Genomic DNA, 23,553 nt, shown 5'->3' on the forward strand with positions numbered 1-23,553 from the left:
ATAGATATCAGAGGCAGGTTCTTTACTCAGAGAGTGGTAAGGATGTGGAACCCCCTGCCTGCCAATGCAGTTAGCTCAGCCACATTCGGGGCATTTCAACAGTCCTTGGATAAGCATATGGATGATAATGGGATCGTGTCGGGGGGATGGGCTTAGATTAGTTCACTGGTCCATCCACATCATCGCAATGAGCAAAAAAGCACACCGTTGTCTCTACTTCACAGGAGGCTAAGGCAATTGCGTGTGCCCACAAGGGCAACTTTCATTGATGTACCACAGAAAGCATCCTATCTGGATGCATATCACAGCACGGTTCCTCTAGCAAAACAATCCCTAATTATTATGGCTCCTGCCTTTCTTCTTCCAGGCAGAATTGGTTCTGCTTTGTCATAACTAATTTGGGAGAAAATCCACGCTCAGTCTAAGTTAATTCTTCCAACAATTCAGATACCATGGAATACTGAGCAATGAGTTGGTGTGTGAGAAAAAGAGAGAGAGAGAGAGACAAAGCCAGAGAGGTTGGGGGGGTGGGGGAGGGAGACAGAGAGAGCGCGCGCGAGAGAGCGAGCACGAGAGAGAGACAGCGCGAGAGAGAGACAGCGCGAGAGAGAGCGAGCGAGCGCGAGAGAGAGAGCGAGCGCGAGAGAGAGAGCGAGCGCGAGAGAGAGAGCGAGCGCGAGAGAGAGAGCGAGAGAGAGAGACAGACAGACAGAATAGGTGACAGAATGTGAGTGTGTGAGCGCCTGCATCAGACAGTGAGGTGTTGCTGAGGTGGAGACAGTTGAGAGTGTCGATCACCAACAATCTCTCCTGGTCCATCCAGATCGTCGCAATGGGCAAAAAAGCACACCACATGTCTCTATTTCCCCAGCAGGCCAAGGTAATTTGGAGTGTCCGCAAGGTCAACTTTCATTCATGTACCAGAGAAAGCATCCTATCTGGATGCATGTCACAGCATGGTTTGGCAACAGCTCTTCCTAAGACCACAAGAAACTGCAGAGTCATGAACACAGCATAGTCCATCATGCAAACCAGCCTTCCATTCGTTGATTCCACCTCTACTTCCCGCTGCCTCGGGAAAGAAACTGACATAATCAAAGGCCCTTCTCACCCCACAATTACACTCTCTTCTCCCTTTTTCTGAAGGGAAGATGTAAAAAAAGTTTGTATACATGCGTGAAAAGATTCAAGAACAGCTTCTTCACCGCTGTTATTGGACATCTGAATAGGACACTGAAAAGCTTAAATCTAATTTTGATCTTGCTCTCTGTGCATCTTCTCTGTCGCTGTCACTATGTTCCGTTTCACTAATGCGGCTTGTTTGATATCACCTGTCTATACTGCATGCAGAAGAAAACTTTTCACTGTACCTGGGCACATGTGACAAAGATGACTCAAATCAAGATAATAAAATGTGAGGCTGGATGAACACAGCAGGCCAAGCAGCATCACAGGAGCACAAAAGCTGACGTTTCGGGCCAAGACCCTTCATCAGAGATGCTGCTTGGCCTGCTGTGTTCATCCAGACTCACATTTTATTATCTCGGATTCTCCAGCATCTGCAGCTCCCATTGTCTCTGACTCAAATCAAATTGACTGTGTGCAAGAGAGAGGTGAGCATATGATTGTGCTCAAGAGTGCAAAGACAGTGCATGAAAGTGTGTGTGTGCGCACGACAGAATGTGTGTGCCAGTGACTGTGCTTGAGAGTGTGTGAAAGGGAGTTAGCACAAGAAGGGAGTGTTACAGCATGCATGAGGGAGTGAGTGTGTCTGTAAGTGTGAGTGAGCTTGACAGCAAGTGAATTTGCAAACCTAAGTGTGTGAGGGAGAGATTTGTGGTAGTGTGTGTGTACTTGAGAGTAAGAGCATTGGCAAAAGATCCTGCGACAGTGCATGCAAGTGTGCCACAGAATGTGTGCAAGACCGTGTACGACTGTGTGACGGTATGGAGTATGAATGAGTGAGAATGTGACAGAGCGTGTTCGTGAGAGACTGTGTTCCTGACTCTTTTTTTGTGTGTGTTTAGTGTGTTTGTGCATGAGGGACAGAATATGCATGCGCAACATAGTGTGACTGTGAACCTCTGTTGGTGCCTGTGAGTGAAGTGATGGGGGAGAACAGGGAGAGGAGAGATGAAGAGAGAGAGAGAGAGAGAGAGAGAGAGAGAGAGAGAGAGAGAGAGAGAGGGAGAGTGAGAGAGAGAGCGCGCCTGAGAGAGAGATGAGATGAGGAATTAGAAATTATGAGTGGTCAATACCTGGAGGAAAAAAAGAACAGTGTGTGAGTGTTAAGAGAAGTCGCTGGATGTAATATGGAGGCTATTGTTTTATTGATTGTACTAAATGAAAAGCAAGTGTCACCTCTCAGTGTTAGGGGACAAGAGATGTGCATGAGAGAAGGAGATATAGTCAGCCTTGTCAGAGACAGCAGACAAGTTGCAAATGCACAGAAACTGACATTAAAGCTTTCTTATCAATGTGTAAAGAGGTGAGACAAATATGACGAGTCAATATTGTACCTTTGCGCTCAGTAAAATCATGGAATCATGAATCAGGAGAACCCTTACAGTGTGGAAACAGGTCGGTCAGCCCAACATGTCCACACTGCCCCTCACAGCATCCCACCCAGACCCATCCACCTATAACTCACCTAACCTACACATCATTGAACACCTTGGGAAATTTAGCATGGCCAATCCACCGACCTTGCACATCTTTTGACTGTGGGAGCAAACTCGAGCACCTGGAGAAAACCCATGCAGGCACATGGAGAATGTGCAGACTCCACACAGAAAGTCACCAAAGGGTGGAATTGAGACAGTGGTGTTAACCAGAGCCACTGTGCTCTATATTATGCGAATTCAGCTGCAAGCATTTTTTTTTAAAGAAGGGAAACTTACCATCGTCACAGGATTAGAGTGGTTTCAATCTTCTATCAGCTTTGAGAACCTTATCCATATCTGCCTTCACAAGGGCAAGGTGAAGGTAATGGTGAGAGACCGGTTAGTATGCAGCAGCTCGCCGTGCAAAACATTAACGGCACTTTCATTGCTTTTTTCCTAGGGGCATAACAGAAAGACAAGAACATGAAAAAATCCTGAAATCTTTCTCCAATTTCAATCTCAAAGGGACCATCCGTTCCTCAAAAGTCATAACCAAACTGAACATGGGCCTCCTGCAGTGCCACAAATGATGCCACCCCAAAGTTGCAGGAACAGCAACTCATATTCCGCTTGGGAACCCTGCAGCACAATGGACATGGCTGACAGCTCTGTCAACACGAATGCAAGGAATGCTCAGTTGAGGAAGAATGCAGACATTTCGGAATCCCTCCAGCAGAAGATGATATCATTAGAACAAATGGATCTGTCTGGACAGTCCTGTTTGTAGATTTTGGGAAGTAAGACTCTATTGTTTGTCATCAAGGATATGGTTGAGTGATCATATTCAGACTGAAGAGACCAAGAATGTGAGGCTGGAGAACGGGTGCAGAACCATGCCTCTCGGAATTCCTGTGCGTGTCTATGCTTGGCTTGGGCTACTACGGTTACCTTGTCGCAGTGTCCTCTGAGAGGCGTGATTCTCCACCCATAATGCAACCAACAAACAGATACAATTGGACCCCCACAGACAAACCCATACAGATCAAAACCGGAAATGACAGTACTCATGGTAACAGACTGGACAGTGTCAATTCCAGACAGAGTAGAATAACATCGTTTCATTGGAGGCTGTACCGATGATGTCACCGATCATGGTGACGAAACGTCTGAATGAGAAGAAGCCAGCTCGGCGAGCAAGTCCACAACCTCAATCAGAGAACTGGCTGTTTTGAACTACCTTGTTCAAGAGTTTCAGTTTTGATTTTGAATGTTAAATCTCGCTCCCACATAGGGATGGAGGATTACTGTTAACAGCTGCATTCTAACTAATTCATATCGAATCATTATTGTTTTGACCAGTCTTCGGGTCAGGCTCCCTCGGTGACTGAGTCTCCCAAATTGTTAAGTTCCCTCGTGAAAGACTCCCCTTCTTTGCACACCCAACTAGATCCACCTCAGTTGGTACGAATTAAGCTGATTAAAAAGGATCTTGGTCTTGTGGATACCTTCCTATGTTTCAGAAGGAGTCAAGATAACTCAGGGTGACACGGTGACTCAGTAGTTAGTAACGCTACCTCACAGCACCAGGGACCTGAGTTCCATTCCAGCCTCCGATGACTGTCTGTGTGGAGTTTGCACATTCTCCCCTTGTCTGTGTGGGTTTCTGCTGGGTGCTCTGGTTTCCTCCCACAGTCCAGAGATGTGCAGGTTAGGTGGATTGGCAATGCTGAATTACCCACAGTGCCCACGGATGTCTAGGTTAGGTACATTAGCCATGGGAAATGCAGGCTGACAGGGATAGAGTAGGGGAATGGGGATGGGTCTAGGTGGGACGCTCTTTGGAGGGTTGCTGTGGGCTTGTTGAACTGAGTGGCCTGTTTCCACACTGGGGATTCTATAAAACTAGCTTCTCCTGAACTCGTGAGAGAGTGAGTTTATCAATTGCTAAATGCAAGAAGTCATAAGGCACCACAAATATGCACAAGTCAGAAACAAGAAATTAGCTCAAAAACCATAAAAGTTAAGAGGGATACGGATACTTCAGCCTTTGGATTGTTTGTGAAGACTAGAAAGTGGGATGTTGTGGCCACTAAGTTGGGCGATCCCCGTAATGTTGATATGAATTCAGCAGTTAATTTTGAGATTCTTGTTGAAATTCTTTTGACCTTGTTTCCCTTTTGACATTGCCCAGGTTTGCAGAGCTCAGAGCAAGAGATTTTCTTTTCTTCTTACCTGCAGCATAGGGCGATGAAACGGCTGTCCCAGAGCCGTGACCTCCGCAACTCCTGAGACCACACGAGCACATTCGCCCAGGAATACACACGGACTGATACGAAAGAACTATCGGGATAACAATACTCAGCGTGGTACTGGAAAAGACAGCATGTACAAACAGAAAACAGCTGTAAATAGTGTCAAGAGGTGAAATCAAGTGATAAAGCTAAATTCATGGCTCTTTGCTTGCGTGCTCATTGTATTCAGAACAAAATCAACAAATTAATAGCACATTTCTAGGTTGACGGGCATGATTTTATAGCTATTACAAACACATGGTTACAAGGAGATCAACACTGGAGCTAAGTGCGCAGGGCTATACGACATTCCAAAAAGACAGGCAGGAGGGAAAGTGACTGTAAGCAAAGAAATTACTATGAGAGCAAGAAACGATCTTGGATCGGAAGATGTAGAATCCAATTTTATTTATTTGTTAATGGGAGGAGGACATCCCTAGCTACGCAGTGTTTATTGTCCATCCCTAATTGCCTAGGGGACAGTTCAAAGTCAATCATATTGCTGTGGGTCTGCAGTCACATGTAGGCCAGATCATGTAAGGGTGGCAGTTTCCTTCCCTAAAGCACATCAGTGAACCAGGTGAGTTTTTCTGACATTTGGCAATGAATTCATGGTCATCATTATATTCTTAATTCATGATTTTCTTTTATATTGAATTCAAATTCCACCATCTGCTGTGCTGGGATTTGAACACAGGTCCCCAGAATGTTATCTCAGTCTCTGAATTAACAGTCCAGCAATAATACCACTAGGCCATTTCCTCCCCCATCGTGGAACAAGAAAGCCTGCAGCTGACTCCCACTTGGGAAAAACAGTGAACCAGGAGCTTCTTAAATGGGCGATCGCATCTCCTTACATTTTAAGACAGCCATGGATAATCAGGACCTTGTGGGAAGGGACGAAATTGGGGGAGGGAAAATTACATCAGTGTTAGGTAGGAGCTGAGCAGTATTAATTGGGAGGAGCTTTGATTGAACAAGTCAACATTTGATACGTGGGAGTTATTTAAAGACCTACTCTTCAGTTCAGAACTGGCCTATTCCAGGGAAGGAGGAATGACAAGGATGGCAATCTAAGGACATACGGACATAAGAAATAAAACAGGAGTAGGCCATCTGTCTCTTCCAGCTCGTTCCGCTGATCTTTTTTGCGGACTCAGCTCCACTTACCCTCCCATTCACCATAACCCTCAATTCCTTTCCTGTTCAAAGATCTATCTGTTTTGGCTTTCAAAACATTCAACAAGGGAACCTCAACTGTTTCAGTGGGCAGAGAATTCCACAGATTCACAACCCTTTGGATGAAGAAGCTCATCCTCAACTCAGTTTTAAATCCGTTCACACTTATTTTGAGGCTGTGCCCCCGAGTTGGAATTTCGCCCATCAGTGGAAACAATTTCCGATCCATTTGTTTCATAATTTTAAAAGTTTCTATTAGATCACCCCTCATTCTTCTAAATTCCAGTGACTGCAATCCTAGTCTACTCAATCTCTCCCCATACAGCGACATTTTTAGTTCTGGAATCAACCTCGTGAACCTCCTTTGCACCCCCTCCAGTGCCAGTACATCCTTTCTCCAGTGAGGAGACTAAAACTGTACAAACTACTCCACACCAAGCCTCACCAGCACCCTATACAACTGTAGCATACCCTCCTGGTTTTTAAACTGCATCACTCTCGCAATGAAGGACACTATTCCATTTGCTGTCTCAATTACCAGCCGCATCTGCAAACTACCTGATTCAGACACAAGGCTGCCCAGCTCCCTCTGCGGAGCAGCATGCTACAATTTTTCACCATTTAAGCAAGACTCCATTTTTCCATAATTGCTACCAAAATGGATACCCTCACATCTACCATCATTGGACTCCATCTGCTAGACCCTTGTCCATTCACTTAAACTTTCTGCATCCTTCCGCAGATTTTCATTGTCCTCTTCAGACTTTACTCTCTCACTCATTTTAGTGTCATCTGTGAACATAGAAAAATACAGTGCAGAACAGGTCCTTCGGACCTCGATGTTGCGCCAACCTGTGAACTAATCTAAGCCCGTTCCCTCACACTATCCCATCATCATCTATATGCTTATCCAAGGACTGTTTAAATGCCCTGAATGTGGCTGAGTTAACTGCATTGGCAGGCAGGGCATTCCACGCCCTTACCACTCTCTGGGTAAAGAACCTGCCTCTGACATCTGTCTTCAATCCATCACCCCTCAATTTGTAGCTGAGCCCCCTCGTACAAGCCAACATCATCATCCTAGGAAAAAGACTCTCACCGTCCACCCTGACTCATCTTTCTCTGATCGTCTTGTATGTTTCCATTAAAGGTCCTCTTAGCCGCCTTCTCTCCAATGAGGACAGACTCGAGTCGCTCAGCCTTCTCTCATAAGACCTTCACTCCAGACCAGGCAACATCCTGGTAAATCTCCTCTGCTCCTTTTCCAATGCTTCCGAATTCGTCCCGCAATGGAGCGACCAGAACAGGTCGCACGAGCGTTTTGTGCAGTTGCAGCATGACATCACGGCTCTGGAACTCAATCCCTCTACAAATAAAGTCTAACACACCGTATGCCTTCTTCACAGCACGATCAACATGGGTGGCAACTTTCAGAGATCTGTGTACATGGACGCCAAGGTCCCTCTGCACATCCGCACGACCAAGAATCTTTCCATTGGCCCAGTATTGTACCTTCCTATTATTCCTCCCAAAGCGAATCACCTCACATTGAACTCCATTTGCCACCTTTCCGCCCAATTTCGCACTTTATCCAAGTCTCCCTGCAACATGCGACATTCTTCCACATTGTCCACCACTCCACCGACTTTAGTGTCATTTGCAAACTTACTAACCCATCCACCTCTGCCTGCGTCCAAGTCATTTATAAAAATGACAAACAGCAGTGGGCCAAAAACAGATCCTTGAGGCACACCACCAGTAACCGGACTCCAGGCTGAACATTTTCCATCAAACACCACTGGTTGCCTTTTTACCGAAAGCCAGTTTCTCATCCAAACTGCTAAATCTCCCTCAATCACATGGCTCCATATTTTCTCCAATAGCCTACCATGTGGAACCTTGTCAAAGGCTTTACTGAAGTCCATGTACACTACATCAACTGGCCTTCTCTCATCCACATGCTTGGTCACCTCCTCAAAATCTCCATGAGGTTTGTGAGACACGACCTGCCCTTGACAAATCCATGTTGACTATCTCCAATCAAATTGTTGCTTCCGAGATGATTATAAACCCTATCTCTTATAACCCTTTCCAAAACTTTTCCTGCAACAGACGTAAGGCTCACTGGCTGTAATTGCCTGGCTCATCTCTACTGCCCTTCTTGAACAAGGGCACAACATTTGCAATCCTCCAGTCCTCTGGTGTTAAACCTGCAGACAATGAGGACTCAAAGATCAAAGCCAAGGGCTCCGCCACCTCCTCCCGAGCTTTCCAGAGAATTCTCAGAAAAATCCTCTCAGGCCCAGGGGATTTATCTAGCTTCACACCTTCTAGAATTGATAACATCTCCTCCTTACTAACCTGAATCCTTTCAAGTCTAATAGCACGTATCTCAGTCGTCTCCTCGATGATATTCTCCTCTTTCTCAGTGAAAACAGATGAGAAATATTCATTTAGCACCTCTCCGATCTCTACCCGGTCCACACACAACTTCCCACTTCTGTCTTTGATTGGCCCTATTCCTACCCCAGTCATCCTTATATTCCTCACATACCTTGAGAAAACTTTATGGATCTCCTTTATTCTACCTGCGAATGACTGCTCAGGACCCCTCCTTGCTCTTCTTAACTCTCTTTAAATCCTTCCTTGCTCATCTGTAACTCTCCATTGCATCAACTGATCCATCTCATCTCAACATCACATAAGCCTCATTCTTCTGCTTAACGCGAGATACAATTTCTTTAGTAAACCACGGTTCCCCTACCTTATCACTGACCCCTGCCTGACAGGGACGTACCTATCAAGGACACGCAATATCTGTTACTTAAACCAGCTCCCCATTTCGATTGTCCCCATCCCCTGCACTTTGCTACCCCATTGTTTGCCTCCTAAGTCTTGCCCAATTATAATTGCCTTCCCCCATCTCTAAGTCTTGCCCTGTGGCATGTTCCTCTCCCACTCCATCGCTGAACTAAACGTAACCGAATTAAGGTCACTCTCTCCAAAGTGCTCATCTACCAGTAAATCAAACACCTGGCCTGGTTCACTGTCAAGTACCAGATCCAGTGTGGCCTCCCCTCTTGTCGGCCCTTCGACGTACCCTGTCGGGAAACGGTCCTGCGTGCATTGGACGAAAACTCATCCATCCGACGTACCAGAGTTACAGCATTTCCAGTCAATGCTTAGGAAGTTAAAGTCTCCCATAATGACCACCCTGTTCCTTTCACTCCTGCCCAGAATCGTTTTGCCAATCCTCTCCTTCAGATCCCTGGAACTTTGCAGAGGCCTATTAAAAAACTCCCAACAGTGTGGCCTCTCCTCTCCTGTTTCTGACATCAGCCCATCCCACCTCAGTAGACCAGTCCTCCTCAAAAGTTTTTTCAGCCTCCGTTATACTGTCCTCGACAAACAAAGCCACACCTCCCCCTCTTTTCCCACCTTACCTGATCTTACTCAAAGATCTGAACCCTGGAACCTGCAACATCCATTCCTGACCTTGCTCTATCCATGTCTCCGTAATGGCCACAACATCGAAGCCCCAGGTACCTATCCATGCTGCAAGCTCACCTCGCTTATTCCGGATACTCCTGGCAGTCAAGTTGACACACTTCAATTCAGCTTGCTGTTTGCCAGCACACTCCTGTGACACTGAGATCCTGTCCATGTCCTCTCTATTCTCTTTCTCCTGTGTACTGAAACTACACCACAGTTTCCCATCCCCTTGCTAAGCTCGTTTAAACCCACCCGAACAGCACTAGCAAATTTCCCGCCCAGGATATTAGTGCCCCTCTGGTTCAAGTGGATACCGTCCTGTTTGTCGAGGTCCCACCTTCCCCAGAATGAGCCCCAATTGTCCATGTACCTGAAGCCCTCCCACCTGCAGCATCCCTGCAGCCACGTGTTCAGCTGAAATCTCTCCCTGTTCTTTGCCTCGCTATCACTTGGCACGGGTAACAAACCAGAGATAACCACTCCGTTTGTTTGAGCTCTCAGCTTCCAGCGGAGCTCCCTGAAATCCTGCCTGACGTCCCTATCCCTCTTTCTACCGATGTCGTTGGTACCTGTGTGGACCATGGCTTGGGGCCGGTCACCCTCTCCCTTCAGGACCCCAAAGACACTATCCGAGACAACACGGACCCTAGCACCTGGAGGCAACGCACCAATCGTGAGTCTCTTCGGTTCCAAACAAGCCTTCTATCTGTCCCTCTAACTATTCAGTCCCCAATGACGAACACTCTCCTCCTATACCCCCTTCCCTTCGTTGCAAGAGCGACAGACTCTGTGCCAGAGACCTGCACCCCGGTCAGTATTGAGGTAATGCCTCATCGTAAGGAGGTCAGAATTGACGGAGTGGCAGATATTTAGAGGGTCAGTACTGAGGCAGTGCACAACCGTCAGAGGGTCAGTACTTAAGGAGAACCCCATTATCAGAAGGTCAACACGAATGGAGAGTCACATCGTCAATGGTTCAGTCCTGAGGAACACTTCATTATCATAGGGTCAGTCCTGAGGCAGTGCTTCATTGTCAGAGGGTCAGTATTAAGGTTTAGAATTGAGGGAGTGCTATCTGATTATGTCACTCTGACAATGAGGCACTGCCTCAGGAATGAGCCTCTGACAATGAGGCACTTTCTCAGTTCTGAATCTCTGACAAGGAAGCATTCCCTCAGTGCAAACTCTCTGTATGGACCCGATGTCAATGAGGCACTCGCTGAGTACTGACCCTCTGACAAAGTTCCAATAGCTTACTACTGACCTTCTGATCATGTGCCCCCTACCCCATTTCTAAATCTGTTACATTGAGGGCACTGCCTCAGAATTGACACACTGGCTATAAGGCAGTCCGTAAAGACTGGCCCGCTGATCATGAAGCTGTCCCTCAGTGAAGCCCCTCTAAATATGAGGCACTCCCGTAATTCTGACCGTCAGGAGCTACCTCAATGTTGACTCACTGCTTTGGAGGCACTGCCTCAGAGTTGACATGCTGACGATGGGGCACTTGCTCAGGACAGACCCTCTGATAGAGCTGCAGGTTTGATATTAGAGCAGTGATGCACCGCGAGCAGGTCAGTATTAAGGGAGTGCCACACAGTCAGTGGACCAATATTACGGGAGTGCCACACTGTCAGAGGATCACTCTTAATGGAGTGCTGCACTTGTGGTGAGTGAGTACTGAGGCAGTGCAGCACTGCAAAGGGTCAGTAATGAGAGAAAGCTCCATTTTCAGAGGGTTAGCACAGAGGAAGTGCTTAATCAGAGAGCTATTTCAGAGAGAGTGCTGTATTGTCAGAGTTTCGCACTGAGGGAGTATCACACAATCAGAGGTCCAATATTAAGGAAACAGTGCACTGTTGGAGGGTTGATATAAAGGGAGGGCTGCACTGTCAGAGGGTTAATGATGTGGGAGTGCTGAAATATCACAGAATCAGAGATAATGGGAACTGCAGATGCTGGAGATTCCAAGATAATAAAATGTGAGGCTGGATGAACACAGCAGGCCAAGCAGCATCTCAGGAGCACAAAAGCTGACGTTTCGGGCCTAGACCCTTCATCAGAGAGGGGGATGGGGGGAGGGAACTGGAATAAATAGGGAGAGAGGGGGAGGCGGACCGAAGATGGAGAGCAAAGAAGATAGGTGGAGAGGGTGTAGGTGGGGAGGTAGGGAGGGGATAGGTCAGTCCAGGGAAGACGGACAGGTCAAGGAGGTGGGATGAGGTTAGTAGGTAGCTGGGGGTGCGGCTGGGGGTGGGAGGAAGGGATGGGTGAGAGGAAGAACCGGTTAGGGAGGCAGAGACAGGTTGGACTGGTTTTGGGATGCAGTGGGTGGGGGGGAAGAGCTGGGCTGGTTGTGTGGTGCAGTGGGGGGAGGGGATGAACTGGGCTGGTTTAGGGATGCAGTGGGGGAAGGGGAGATTTTGAAACTGGTGAAGTCCACATTGATACCATATGGCTGCAGGGTTCCCAGGCGGAATATGAGTTGCTGTTCCTGCAACCTTCGGGTGGCATCATTGTGGCAGTGCAGGAGGCCCATGATGGACATGTCATCAAGAGAATGGGAGGGGGAGTGGAAATGGTTTGCGACTGGGAGGTGCAGTTGTTTGTTGCGAACTGAGCGGAGGTGTTCTGCAAAGCGGTCCCCAAGCCTCCGCTTGGTTTCCCCAATGTAGAGAAAGCCGCACCGGGTACAGTGGATGCAGTATACCACATTGGCAGATGTGCAGGTGAACCTCTGCTTAATGTGGAATGTCATCTTGGGGCCTGGGATGGGGGTGAGGGAGGAGGTGTGGGGACAAGTGTAGCATTTCCTGCGGTTGCAGGGGAAGGTGCCGGGTGTGGTGGGGTTGGAGGGCAGTGTGGAGCGAACAAGGGAGTCACGGAGAGAGTGGTCTCTCCGGAAAGCAGACAGGGGTGGGGATGGAAAAATGTCTTGGGTGGTGGGGTCGGATTGTAAATGGCGGAAGTGTCGGAGGATAATGCGTTGTATCCGGAGGTTGGTAGGGTGGTGTGTGAGAACGAGGGGGATCCTCTTGGGGCGGTTGTGGCGGGGGCGGGGTGTGAGGGATGTGTCGCGGGAAATGCGGGAGACGCGGTCAAGGGCGTTCTCAATCACCGTGGGGGGGAAGTTGCGGTCCTTAAAGAACTTGGACATCTGGGATGTGCGGGAGTGGAATGTCTTATCGTGGGAGCAGATGCGGCGGAGGCGGAGGAATTGGGAATAGGGGATGGAGTTTTTGCAGGAGGGTGGGTGGGAGGAGGTGTATTCTAGGTAGCTGTGGGAGTCGGTGGGCTTGAAATGGACATCAGTTACAAGCTGGTTGCCTGAGATGGAGACTGAGAGGTCCAGGAAGGTGAGGGATGTGCTGGAGATGGCCCAGGTGAACTGAAGGTTGGGGTGGAAGGTGTTGGTGAAGTGGATGAACTGTTCGAGCTCCTCTGGGGAGCAAGAGGCGGCGCCGATACAGTCATCAATGTACCGGAGGAAGAGGTGGGGTTTGGGGCCTGTGTAGGTGCGGAAGATGGACTGTTCCACGTAACCTACAAAGAGGCAGGCATAGCTGGGGCCCATGCGGGTGCCCATGGCCACCCCCTTAGTCTGTAGGAAGTGGGAGGAGTCAAAAGAGAAGTTGTTGAGTGTGAGGACGAGTTCCGCTAGGCGGATGAGAGTGTCGGTGGAGGGGGCCTGGTCGGGCCTGCGGGACAGGAAGAAGCGGAGGGCCTTGAGGCCATCTCCATGCGGAATGCAGGTGTACAGGGACTGGACGTCCATGGTGAATATGAGGTGTTGGGGGCCAGGGAATTGGAAGTCCTGGAGGAGGTGGAGGGCGTGGGTGGTGTCACGGACATAGGTGGGGAGTTCCTGGACCAAAGGGGAGAAAATGGAGTCCAGATAGGTGGAGATGAGTTCGGTGGGGCAGGAGCAGGCTGAGACGATGGGTCGACCAGGGCAGGCAGGTTTGTGGATTTTGGGAAGGAGATAGAAACGGGCTGTGCGGGGTTGGGGAACAATGAGGTTGGAGGCTGTGGGTGGGAGGTCCCCTGAGGTGATGAGGTCATGAATGGTGTTGGAGATGATGGTTTGGTGCTCGGGTGTGGGGTCATGATCGAGGAGGCGGTAGGAGGTGGTGTCGGAGAGTTGGCGTCTGGCCTCGGCGATGTATGCCATACTACCACTGCGCCACCCTTGTCTGCGGGTTTGATGGTGAGGTTGGGGTTGGAGCGGAGGGAGCGGAGGGCTGCCCGTTCTGCGGGGGAGAGGTTGGAGTGGGTGAGAGGGGTGGAGAGGTTGAGGCGGTTAATGTCTCGACGGCAGTTGGAGATGAAGAGGTCGAGGGAGGGTAGGAGGCCTGGGGGTGGTGTCCAGGAGGAGGACTTGTGTTGGAAGCGGGTGAAGGGGTCAGTGGAAGGAGGGTTGGGTTCCCGGTTGAAGAAGTAGGCATGCAGGCGAAGACGGCGGAAAAACTGCTCTATGTCCGACCGTGACTGGTATTCGTTGATGTGTGGTTGTAGGGGGACAAAGGTGAGCCCCTTGCTCAGGACTGACCGTTCGTCCTCAGTCAGTGGGAGGTCTGGGGGGAAGGTGAAGATTCGGCAGGACTCAGGGTGGCTGTCTCCTCTGGGGTTGCAGGCTGTGGAGGTTGTGGGCGGAGCGATGATGTCGTCGGCCGTGGGCGGGGTTCCGTCGGCCGTGGGCGGGGTTCCGTCGGCGTCGGCCGTGGGCGGGGTTCCGTCGGCGTCGGCCGTGGGCGGGGTTCCGTCGGCGTCGGCCGTGGGCGGGGTTCCGTCGGCGTCGGCCGTGGGCGGGGTTCCGTCGGCGTCGGCCGTGGGCGGGGTTCCGTCGGCGTCGGCCGTGGGCGGGGTTCCGTCGGCGTCGGCCGTGGGCGGGGTTCCGTCGGCGGTGGGAGGATCGGGGTGGGCGGCAGCAGCTGAGGTGAGGGTGGTGTGTGGGCTGTAGTACCTGGACGTGGAGGTGGACTGCAGCAGCGGTTCCGGAAGTTCTGTGGCCGGCGGAGGCCGATGTGACGTCATCGGTGGGGTCTCCGGCCGTGTCCTCATGGTCAATGGCGGCGGGTGCATGGTGGGGGAGGGGCAGGGACAGAGTCGGGATTTGGGAGGCGCAGGAATCCTCTTGTGGGTGGCAGGGGCCCGTGAGTTGGTTGTACTTACGATTTTTGGTGTCCAGTAAAGCTGAGTGGAACTGGGTGTTCAGTCTGTGGATCCTGCGGAGGATAAAAAACAGCAGAGGTCCTTTGCAGGTCTGGGAGAGGGAGGCTCTGAGCTGGGGCAGGCTGGATTGCAGTGCCTGGAGGTGCCGGCGCATGGCTGCAAGTGTCTGTTTCAGGACTCGCAGGGAGAACCGCTTCTGAAGGGTCTGAATATTCTGGGTGTAGAGGTGGTCACGGTTGGGGCCAAATTGGGAAGGCTGAAATGTGGACTGTAGTCCCTTGGGGATGATCTGGTTCCGTAGGCAGGTGCTGAGAAAGGTGATGTGGCTGTGGTACCTGGTTTGCTTCAGGACATGGTCGAGCAGTTTCAAGGCCGAAGAGATTACAAGAGAGTTGCAATGGGAGAGAGATTCCCTGAGGTTGGTCCGGAGGGAGGAGGGTAACTTCTTCAGGTTAGGCATCCCTGGCAGAGGCTTCGCAGTGAGGTTAAAATAGTATCAGAGATAATGGGAACTGCAGATGCTGGAGATTCCAAGATAATAAAATGTGAGGCTGGATGAACACAGCAGGCCAAGCAGCATCTCAGGAGCACAAAAGCTGACGTTTCGGGCCTAGACCCTTCATCAGAGAGGGGGATGGGGGGAGGGAACTGGAATAAATAGGGAGAGAGGGGGAGGCGGACCGAAGATGGAGAGCAAAGAAGATAGGTGGAGAGGGTGTAGGTGGGGAGGTAGGGAGGGGATAGGTCAGTCCAGGGAAGACGGACAGGTCAAGGAGGTGGGATGAGGTTAGTAGGTAGCTGGGGGTGCGGCTGGGGGTGGGAGGAAGGGATGGGTGAGAGGAAGAACCGGTGAGGAAGGCAGAGACAGGTTGGACTGGTTTTGGGATGCAGTGGGTGGGGGGGAAGAGCTGGGCTGGTTGTGTGGTGCAGTGGGGGGAGGGGATGAACTGGGCTGGTTTAGGGATGCAGTGGGGGAAGGGGAGATTTTGAAACTGGTGAAGTCCACATTGATACCATATGGCTGCAGGGTTCCCAGGCGGAATATGAGTTGCTGTTCCTGCAACCTTCGGGTGGCATCATTGTGGCAGTGCAGGAGGCCCATGATGGACATGTCATCAAGAGAATGGGAGGGGGAGTGGAAATGGTTTGCGACTGGGAGGTGCAGTTGTTTGTTGCGAACTGAGCGGAGGTGTTCTGCAAAGCGGTCCCCAAGCCTCCGCTTGGTTTCCCCAATGTAGAGAAAGCCGCACCGGGTACAGTGGATGCAGTATACCACATTGGCAGATGTGCAGGTGAACCTCTGCTTAATGTGGAATGTCATCTTGGGGCCTGGGATGGGGGTGAGGGAGGAGGTGTGGGGACAAGTGTAGCATTTCCTGCGGTTGCAGGGGAAGGTGCCGGGTGTGGTGGGGTTGGAGGGCAGTGTGGAGCGAACAAGGGAGTCACGGAGAGAGTGGTCTCTCCGGAAAGCAGACAGGGGTGGGGATGGAAAAATGTCTTGGGTGGTGGGGTCGGATTGTAAATGGCGGAAGTGTCGGAGGATAATGCGTTGTATCCGGAGGTTGGTAGGGTGGTGTGTGAGAACGAGGGGGATCCTCTTGGGGCGGTTGTGGCGGGGGCGGGGTGTGAGGGATGTGTCGCGGGAAATGCGGGAGACGCGGTCAAGGGCGTTCTCAATCACCCTGCAGCCATATGGTATCAATGTGGACTTCACCAGTTTCAAAATCTCCCCTTCCCCCACTGCATCCCTAAACCAGCCCAGTTCATCCCCTCCCCCCACTGCACCACACAACCAGCCCAGCTCTTCCCCCCCACCCACTGCATCCCAAAACCAGTCCAACCTGTCTCTGCCTCCCTAACCGGTTCTTCCTCTCACCCATCCCTTCCTCCCACCCCCAGCCGCACCCCCAGCTACCTACTAACCTCATCCCACCTCCTTGACCTGTCCGTCTTCCCTGGACTGACCTATCCCCTCCCTACCTCCCCACCTACACCCTCTCCACCTATCTTCTTTGCTCTCCATCTTCGGTCCGCCTCCCCCTCTCTCCCTATTTATTCCAGTTCCCTCCCCCCATCCCCCTCTCTGATGAAGGGTCTAGGCCCGAAACGTCAGCTTTTGTGCTCCTGAGATGCTGCTTGGCCTGCTGTGTTCATCCAGCCTCACATTTTATTATCACAGAATCAGTCCTGACAAGTGCTGCACATTCAGAGAGTTAGTGCTGAGGGAGTGGTCTAATGTGAAAAGATTGATATCAAGGGGCACTGCCGAAGGATCAGTAGTGCAATACTGTCAGAAAAACAATATTGAGGCAGTTCTGCTGTGTCAGTGGGTCAATATTACAGGATTGCTGCACGATCCACGTATCAATGTCAGACAGTCAGTCCTGAGGGAGTGCTGCACTGTTGGAGGGCCAATATTGAGTGTGTGCGACTCTCAAGAGCATCATTTTGTTGGACTTGTGCACTGTCACAAGTTCAATTGTCAGCAAGTGCCACACTGGTAGCGGGTTAATATTATGGGAGTGCTGCACTGTCAGACGGTTAAAGATGAGGGAAAGCTCATCATCTGACAGGGCATCACTCCCTTCAGACGAACCCTCAGGCGGTGCAGCACTCCAACAAGTTAGTTTCAGAGGCATGTTGTCCCATCAAATTGACCCTCTGAGACAGGAGCATGCACTAAATATCGACCCTCTCACAATGCTGCACTGCCTTAATATAGGCCCTCTGGCAGGGCGGCTCCCTTTCAGTACACACCTTCCAACAGCACAGCACTCTCCCATCATTGACTCTCTGACAGTGCAGTACTCTCTTAATACTGAATGTGTCACACTGCACAACTCCATTAAAATTGACCCAAGCAATCCATGAATATTTGCCCATTGACAGTGCAGCTCTTCCTCAGTTCTGACTCTCTGACAGTGCAGCACTCCCCGAAATACTGTCAGAGGGTCAATACTGAGAGAATGCTGCACTGTCAGAGTCAGCTCCCTGCAGTCCTATCAGATGTTCAGTATTAAAGGTATGCCGCATTGGGAGTGCGTGAGCGTCAGTGAATTCTGCACTGCAAGAGGGTCAACAATGAGGAAGAACTGCAATGTCAATGTAACAGGGTCAGAACCGAGTGCCTCACAATCAGAGGGTCAGGATTGAGGTCAGAATTGAGACAGTTATGCAGGATTAGAGTGTCAGTGCTGTGGTCGAGTAGCACTCAGAGGGTCAGTACCGAGGGAAAGCTTCATTGTCAATGGATCACTTCTGAGGCTGTGCTACTTCGTCAGAGGGCCGTAAGAATGCGGTGTCTCATTGTAATGGGATAAGAATTGAGGGAATCGCACAATCGGAGGATCAGTACTGAGGTCCTGCAGCACTATCAGCAGAGGGTCACTACTGATGGAGTGCCTTATTGTCAGAGGGTCAGTGCTGAGGGAGTGCATCGTTGTCAAAGGATCAAATTGAGATGATGCCTCATTTTAATATGGTCAGTTTGAGGTAGTGCAACACTGTCAGGGGGCCAGGAGTACTGAGGAAGTGCTGAAAATCCCCATGATTAAGGGAAGACCCTCATGTTTAAAATGTCAAAACAGAGAGAGGGCAGAATGGCCAGAGGGTCAGTTCTGAGTTTGTACCTTGTTGCCAGGCGGCTAGTTATGAGGGAGTACCGAATCTCTGGGAGTGGCTAATCTGTCAGAGAGTCAGGACTTGAGGGACTGCTGACCGTCTCTCAGTGCTGTAATTCCCCAGCACTGACCCGCTGGCACACTCTTACTCTTGACCCTCTCAGAGGGCAGTTTCCCTTTGTACTGACTCCCCTCAGTGTAGCACTCCCTCATTGCTAACCCAACTCTGTGTAGCATACCATTAATATTGACCCTCTGACAGTGCAGTGCTCTGTGATGACTCACTGTTCTGACAGTGCAGTTCTCCCTCAGTAGTGACACTCTGACAGTGCAGCACTTGCTAAAAATTGGCCTTCCGACAGTGTGGAGCTCACTCATTGATGACACTGACAATGCAGCACTCCCGCAACTTACTCTGCAACACTTCAGCACGTGCTCATCATTGACCCTCTGACAGTATTGCAGTCACTTAATATTGAGCCTCAGTCCTGGAGCACTGTCTGAAGATTGACCTCCTGACAGTGAAGCTCTCCCTCAATATTGACCCTGAGAGGGTGACTTTCTCTCAGTGCTGACCCTTCAGTGGTGTCGCATGACTTACCACTTTCCCATCACCACCTTATGCTACCGCTCCCCCCCCCCCCCCACCGCATCAACATCACCTTTCTGAAATTGTTGCATTCCCTGAATTTTAACACACTGATAATGCAGAATTCCTTCATTATTGACCCCATGAAAACATAGCAGACCCTTCTTCTTGACGCTCTGACAGTGCAGTTCTCCCTGAAAACTGGCCCTCCCTCAGTGCAGCACTCCCGTAGTAAAGAGCTCCCCCCCGGCCCGACCCCTATTCAGTGCTGAGCTGCACTCAGTGCTGAACCCCCCCACCCCGAGTGCTGACCTCCCGTAAGCTGAACCACTACAGTGCTGCACTCCCTCATTGTTGACCGGCCACTGAGTGCACATCCCCGCTTAGTGCAGCTCTCCCACTGTGCTGGCTCCCCCTCAGTGCTAACAACCCACAGTGCAGTACCCGATCAGTGCTGGCCACTTTCAATTCTGACACCGCACTCCTTGTCAAGGAGACAGAATCAAGGCAGTGCGACAGAATTAGAGTGTCAGTGCTGTGGTACAGTAGTACTCTGAGGGTCAGTACACAGGGAAAGATTCATTGTCAATGGGTCAGTTCTGAGGCTGTGCTACTTTGTCAGAGGGCCATACTAATGCGGTGCCTCATTGTGGGGTTGACACTGAGGGCGGTGTGGGTGAAAAGAATGAGAGAGTGTTGCACTGAGCAGGGACAGCATCGAAAGAGTGCTGCACTGAGCAGGGTCAACACTGAGGGAGTGCTGCACTGAGGTCGGGTTAGCATTGAGAGGCGGTCAGCACTGAGGCAGTGATGGGGTGTTAGCACCGAGGGAGTGCTGCACTGAGGTCGGGTTAGCATTGAGAGGCGGTCAGCACTGAGGCAGTGATGGGGTGTTAGCACTGAGGGAGTGCTGCACTGAGGTCGGGTTAGCATTGAGAGGCGGTCAGCACTGAGGCAGAGATGGGGTGTTAGCACCGAGGGAGTGCTGCACTGAGGTCGGGTTAGCATTGAGAGGCGGTCAGCACTGAGGCAGTGATGGGGTGTTAGCACTGAGGGAGTGCTGCACTGAGGTCGGGTTAGCATTGAGAGGCGGTCAGCACTGAGGCAGAGATGGGGTGTTAGCACCGAGGGAGTGCTGCACTGAGGAGTACTCAGCACTGGGATGGTGTCAGCACTGGGGAAGTGCTCCATGAAGGGGGTTTCAGCCATGAGGGGCGAGTTTGCACCGAGGGGGATCCAATATGAAGGAAGTACCGCACTATCTGACGATCAATAATAAGGGTGTGCTCCACTCTCGGAGGGTCATTCTTGAGGAAGCGCCGCGTTGTTGGACAGTCAGTACTGAGGGAGTGTTGCATGGTCAGTGTCATCACTGCGGGAGCTCTACACTGTTGGAAGGTCAATACTAAGAGTGTGCTGCACTGTTAGACAGTCTCTGATGAGCTAGTGATGCATGTGCGACATTCCCTCAACTCTTATCCCATTACAATGAGGCACTGCATTAGTATGGCCCTCTGACAAAGTAGCACAGCTTTAGAACAGACCCATTGATCATGAAGCTTTCCCTCAGTACTGAACCTCAGAGTGCTCCTCAGCCACAACACTGACTCTCTAATCCTGCTGTACTGTCTCAATTCTGACCTCAGTCCTGACCCTGTTACATTGACATTGCAGTTCTTCCTTACCATGGACACTCTGGCCATGGGACAACACTGTTGGCCCTGTTGCAGTGCAGAATTCACTGACACTCACCCTCTCCCATACCTTCAATACTGAATGTCTGATAGGACTGCGGGCAGCTGACTCTGACAGTGCAGCATTCTCTCAGTATCGACCCTCTGACAGTAATTAGGGGACTGCTGCATTGTCAGAGAGTCAGGACTGAGCAAGAGCTGCACTGTCAGAGGGCAAATATTAATGGAGTTGTGCACTGTCACAAATTCAATATTAACAGAGGGCTGCACTGTCAGAGAATCAATGATGACGGGGCAGTGCGTTGTGAAAAGACCTGTAATAAAAGGCATGCGGCCTGTCAGAGGGACTAAACGGAGAGCTTCACTGTGAGAGGGCCAACATTAGTAAATGCTCCAGTCTCAGAGGGTCAATGTGATGGGAGAACATCTCTCTGACATGATCTTGTTGGCGGGTCAGCGCTGACGTAGTGCTGCACCGTCCGAGGGGTCGGAGAAAGGGAGTGATGCACGACCAGGTGATCAGGGAGTGCTGAAGTGAGGGGGTCGTCAGCGATAACTGGGTGAGCTCTGAGGGAGTGCAGCACAGTGTGGGGTCAGCACTGCGGGAGTGCTGTTCTGAGGGGGATCAGGACTGAAGGGGGTCAGCACTGAAGCAGGTCAGCGTTGAGGGAGTGCTGCACTGAGGGGTTCAGAATAAAGGGTATGCTACACTGAATGGGTCAGAAATGAGAGGGGGGTCAGCACTGAGGGAGAGCGGCACTTGAAGATGTTCAATATTACTGTGTCCTGCACTGTGAAAGGGTCAGTATGAAGGCAGCACTGCAATATCAGAGAGGCAATGATGAGTGTGTGCTGCACTGCTGAAGGGTTAAATTTGAAGTGGTGTCCCACGGCCAGAGTGTCAATGGTAAGGGAGCGTGGCATTCTCAGAGTGTTATTGCTGAGAGAATACCAGTATGACGGAGGGTTAATACTGTGGCAGAGATGCACCGTCAGAGAATCAGTCATCAGAGAGTACGCAGTGTTGGAGGGTCAGTACTGAGGGAGTGTTTCACAATCAGAGCGTCAGTTGTCTGGCAGTGCTGGAAAAGCTCAGCAGGTCTGGCAGCATCTGTGGAGGCAAAAACAGAGCTAACATTTCGGGTCCAGTGACCCTTCCTCAGAACTGTTCTGAGGAAGATCCCCAGTTCTGAGGAAGGGTCAATGGACTCGAAACGTTGAATCTGTTTTCTCCTGCACAGATGCTGCCAGGCCTGCTGAGATTTTCCGGCAACTTTCTTTTTGTTCCCGACTTACAGCATCCGCAGTTCTTTTGGTTTTTATGTCTGGCAGTGCTTGTTTGCTTGTGACCTTCTGAAAGCACAGCACACCCATAATCTTGGCCCTGTGACAGGCCAGCACTCCCTCAGTACTGATCCTCCAACAATGGAGCATTCCTTCAAGACTGACCACCAGCGCAGCACTTTATTTCCGAGAGTAGTCTGAAAGAAACTACCTTTGCTTACCGAGAGACACAGGGAGAGCAAGTGCGTATTCTGTAGGTGACTCAGGATGTATTGTAACCTTAACAAGTCAAACAGTATTTCAGATTAGTTTATAATTAAAGATTATTCTAACTGTCTTCCTGGAAAAGTACAGTCCCTACAACATGGGGCTGATACTAATACACTCACTCAGAAGTGACCCTCCAGCAAAGCAGCCCTGCCTCAGAACTGAGCCTGTGACAATGAGCTACTCCATCAGCAGTGAATCTGTAATCACGTGGCACTCCCTCAATTCTGAAAACATTACACTGAGGCACTCCTACAAAGGCCTCTGCGTTTTAGGGATTATTTACAGTGATCCCTGTGTTTTACAGGTTATTGAAAGGGGTCACTGTTTTCAGGTTTATTTTCACCCTCCAATCTTGCAGCACTCCCTCAATTCAGGCGTGTAGCAGTAACGTCTCCAGACTGAATCTCGACAAGTGTTGCAAACCCTCAATTCTGATCTGCTCAAAATGAGCCACTGACTGAGTATTGGCCTTCTGACAAAAAGTCACTTATTCAGAACTGGCCTTCTGACAATGTGACACTCGTCCACATCTGACCCTCCAGCAATGAGGTACTGCCGCAGAACTGATCCGCTGACAGTAAAGCACTGCCCCCTCAGTTCTGACCCTCTGACAGAGCTGCAATACTTCAGGACTGAACTTCTAATCATCTTGTACTCCATCAACTCTGAATCCAATGCACTGAGCTCCTGACTCAGTATTTACAGTCTGCTCCTAATACACCCTCAGAATTGACCCTAAGGCAATGTGACCCTGCCTCAGAACCAACTCTGTGACAATGAGGCACTTACTCAGCGCTGAATCTATAATTGTGTAGCACTCCCTCAGTTTTTAGGCACTCCTTCCAGACTGGCACACTCTCAAGGCTGATCCTGCAGCAATGAGGAATTGCCTTACAACACAGCCACGAACAACAAGGCCCTCTTTAGGACAGTGTCTGATAACGAGGCACTCACTTGCTTCTGAGCCTCTGACAATGAAGCACTTGCTCAAGTCTGACCACATTAAAATGAGGCACCCTCAAACTGATCTGAAACACCTCAGTTTCGACCTTCTGATGGCTCTGAAATGCCTCAGTTTATATCCTCTGACCGGTCTTTTAATTCTGACACAATTACAGTGAAGGTCAGCCTCCGTGCTGACACTCAGAATACATCACTCCCTCTGACAGTGTTGCACACCCTGAGCATCACTGACAGTTTCAGCGTTCCCTTCATATGGACCGACTCACAATGCAGCACTCCCCTAACATTATTATTTATATTGACGATCTGACAGCACAGCCCACCTCAGTGCTGACCCTCCGACAGCGCAGCATTCCCTCATTACTCACCCTTTGATACTGTAGCCCACCTTTGGTC

General features: G+C 50.4%; 1 protein-coding gene across 1 annotated transcript in view; it reads right to left on the reverse strand.

Moving 5' to 3' along the window:
• LOC132207764 (utrophin-like) overlaps positions 1-23,553 on the reverse strand; it is an 85,224-nt gene that overhangs the window by 8,090 nt on the left and 53,581 nt on the right. The window contains exon 2 of the mRNA XM_059643641.1: positions 4,836-4,972. Within this exon, the coding sequence (XP_059499624.1) occupies positions 4,836-4,908 (73 nt within the window). The 5' untranslated portion in view covers positions 4,909-4,972. The remainder of the gene's footprint in view (positions 1-4,835; positions 4,973-23,553) is intronic.

The sequence above is a fragment of the Stegostoma tigrinum genome, unplaced genomic scaffold (genome assembly GCF_030684315.1).
Source record: "Stegostoma tigrinum isolate sSteTig4 unplaced genomic scaffold, sSteTig4.hap1 scaffold_149, whole genome shotgun sequence".
Taxonomy (NCBI): domain Eukaryota; kingdom Metazoa; phylum Chordata; class Chondrichthyes; order Orectolobiformes; family Stegostomatidae; genus Stegostoma; species Stegostoma tigrinum.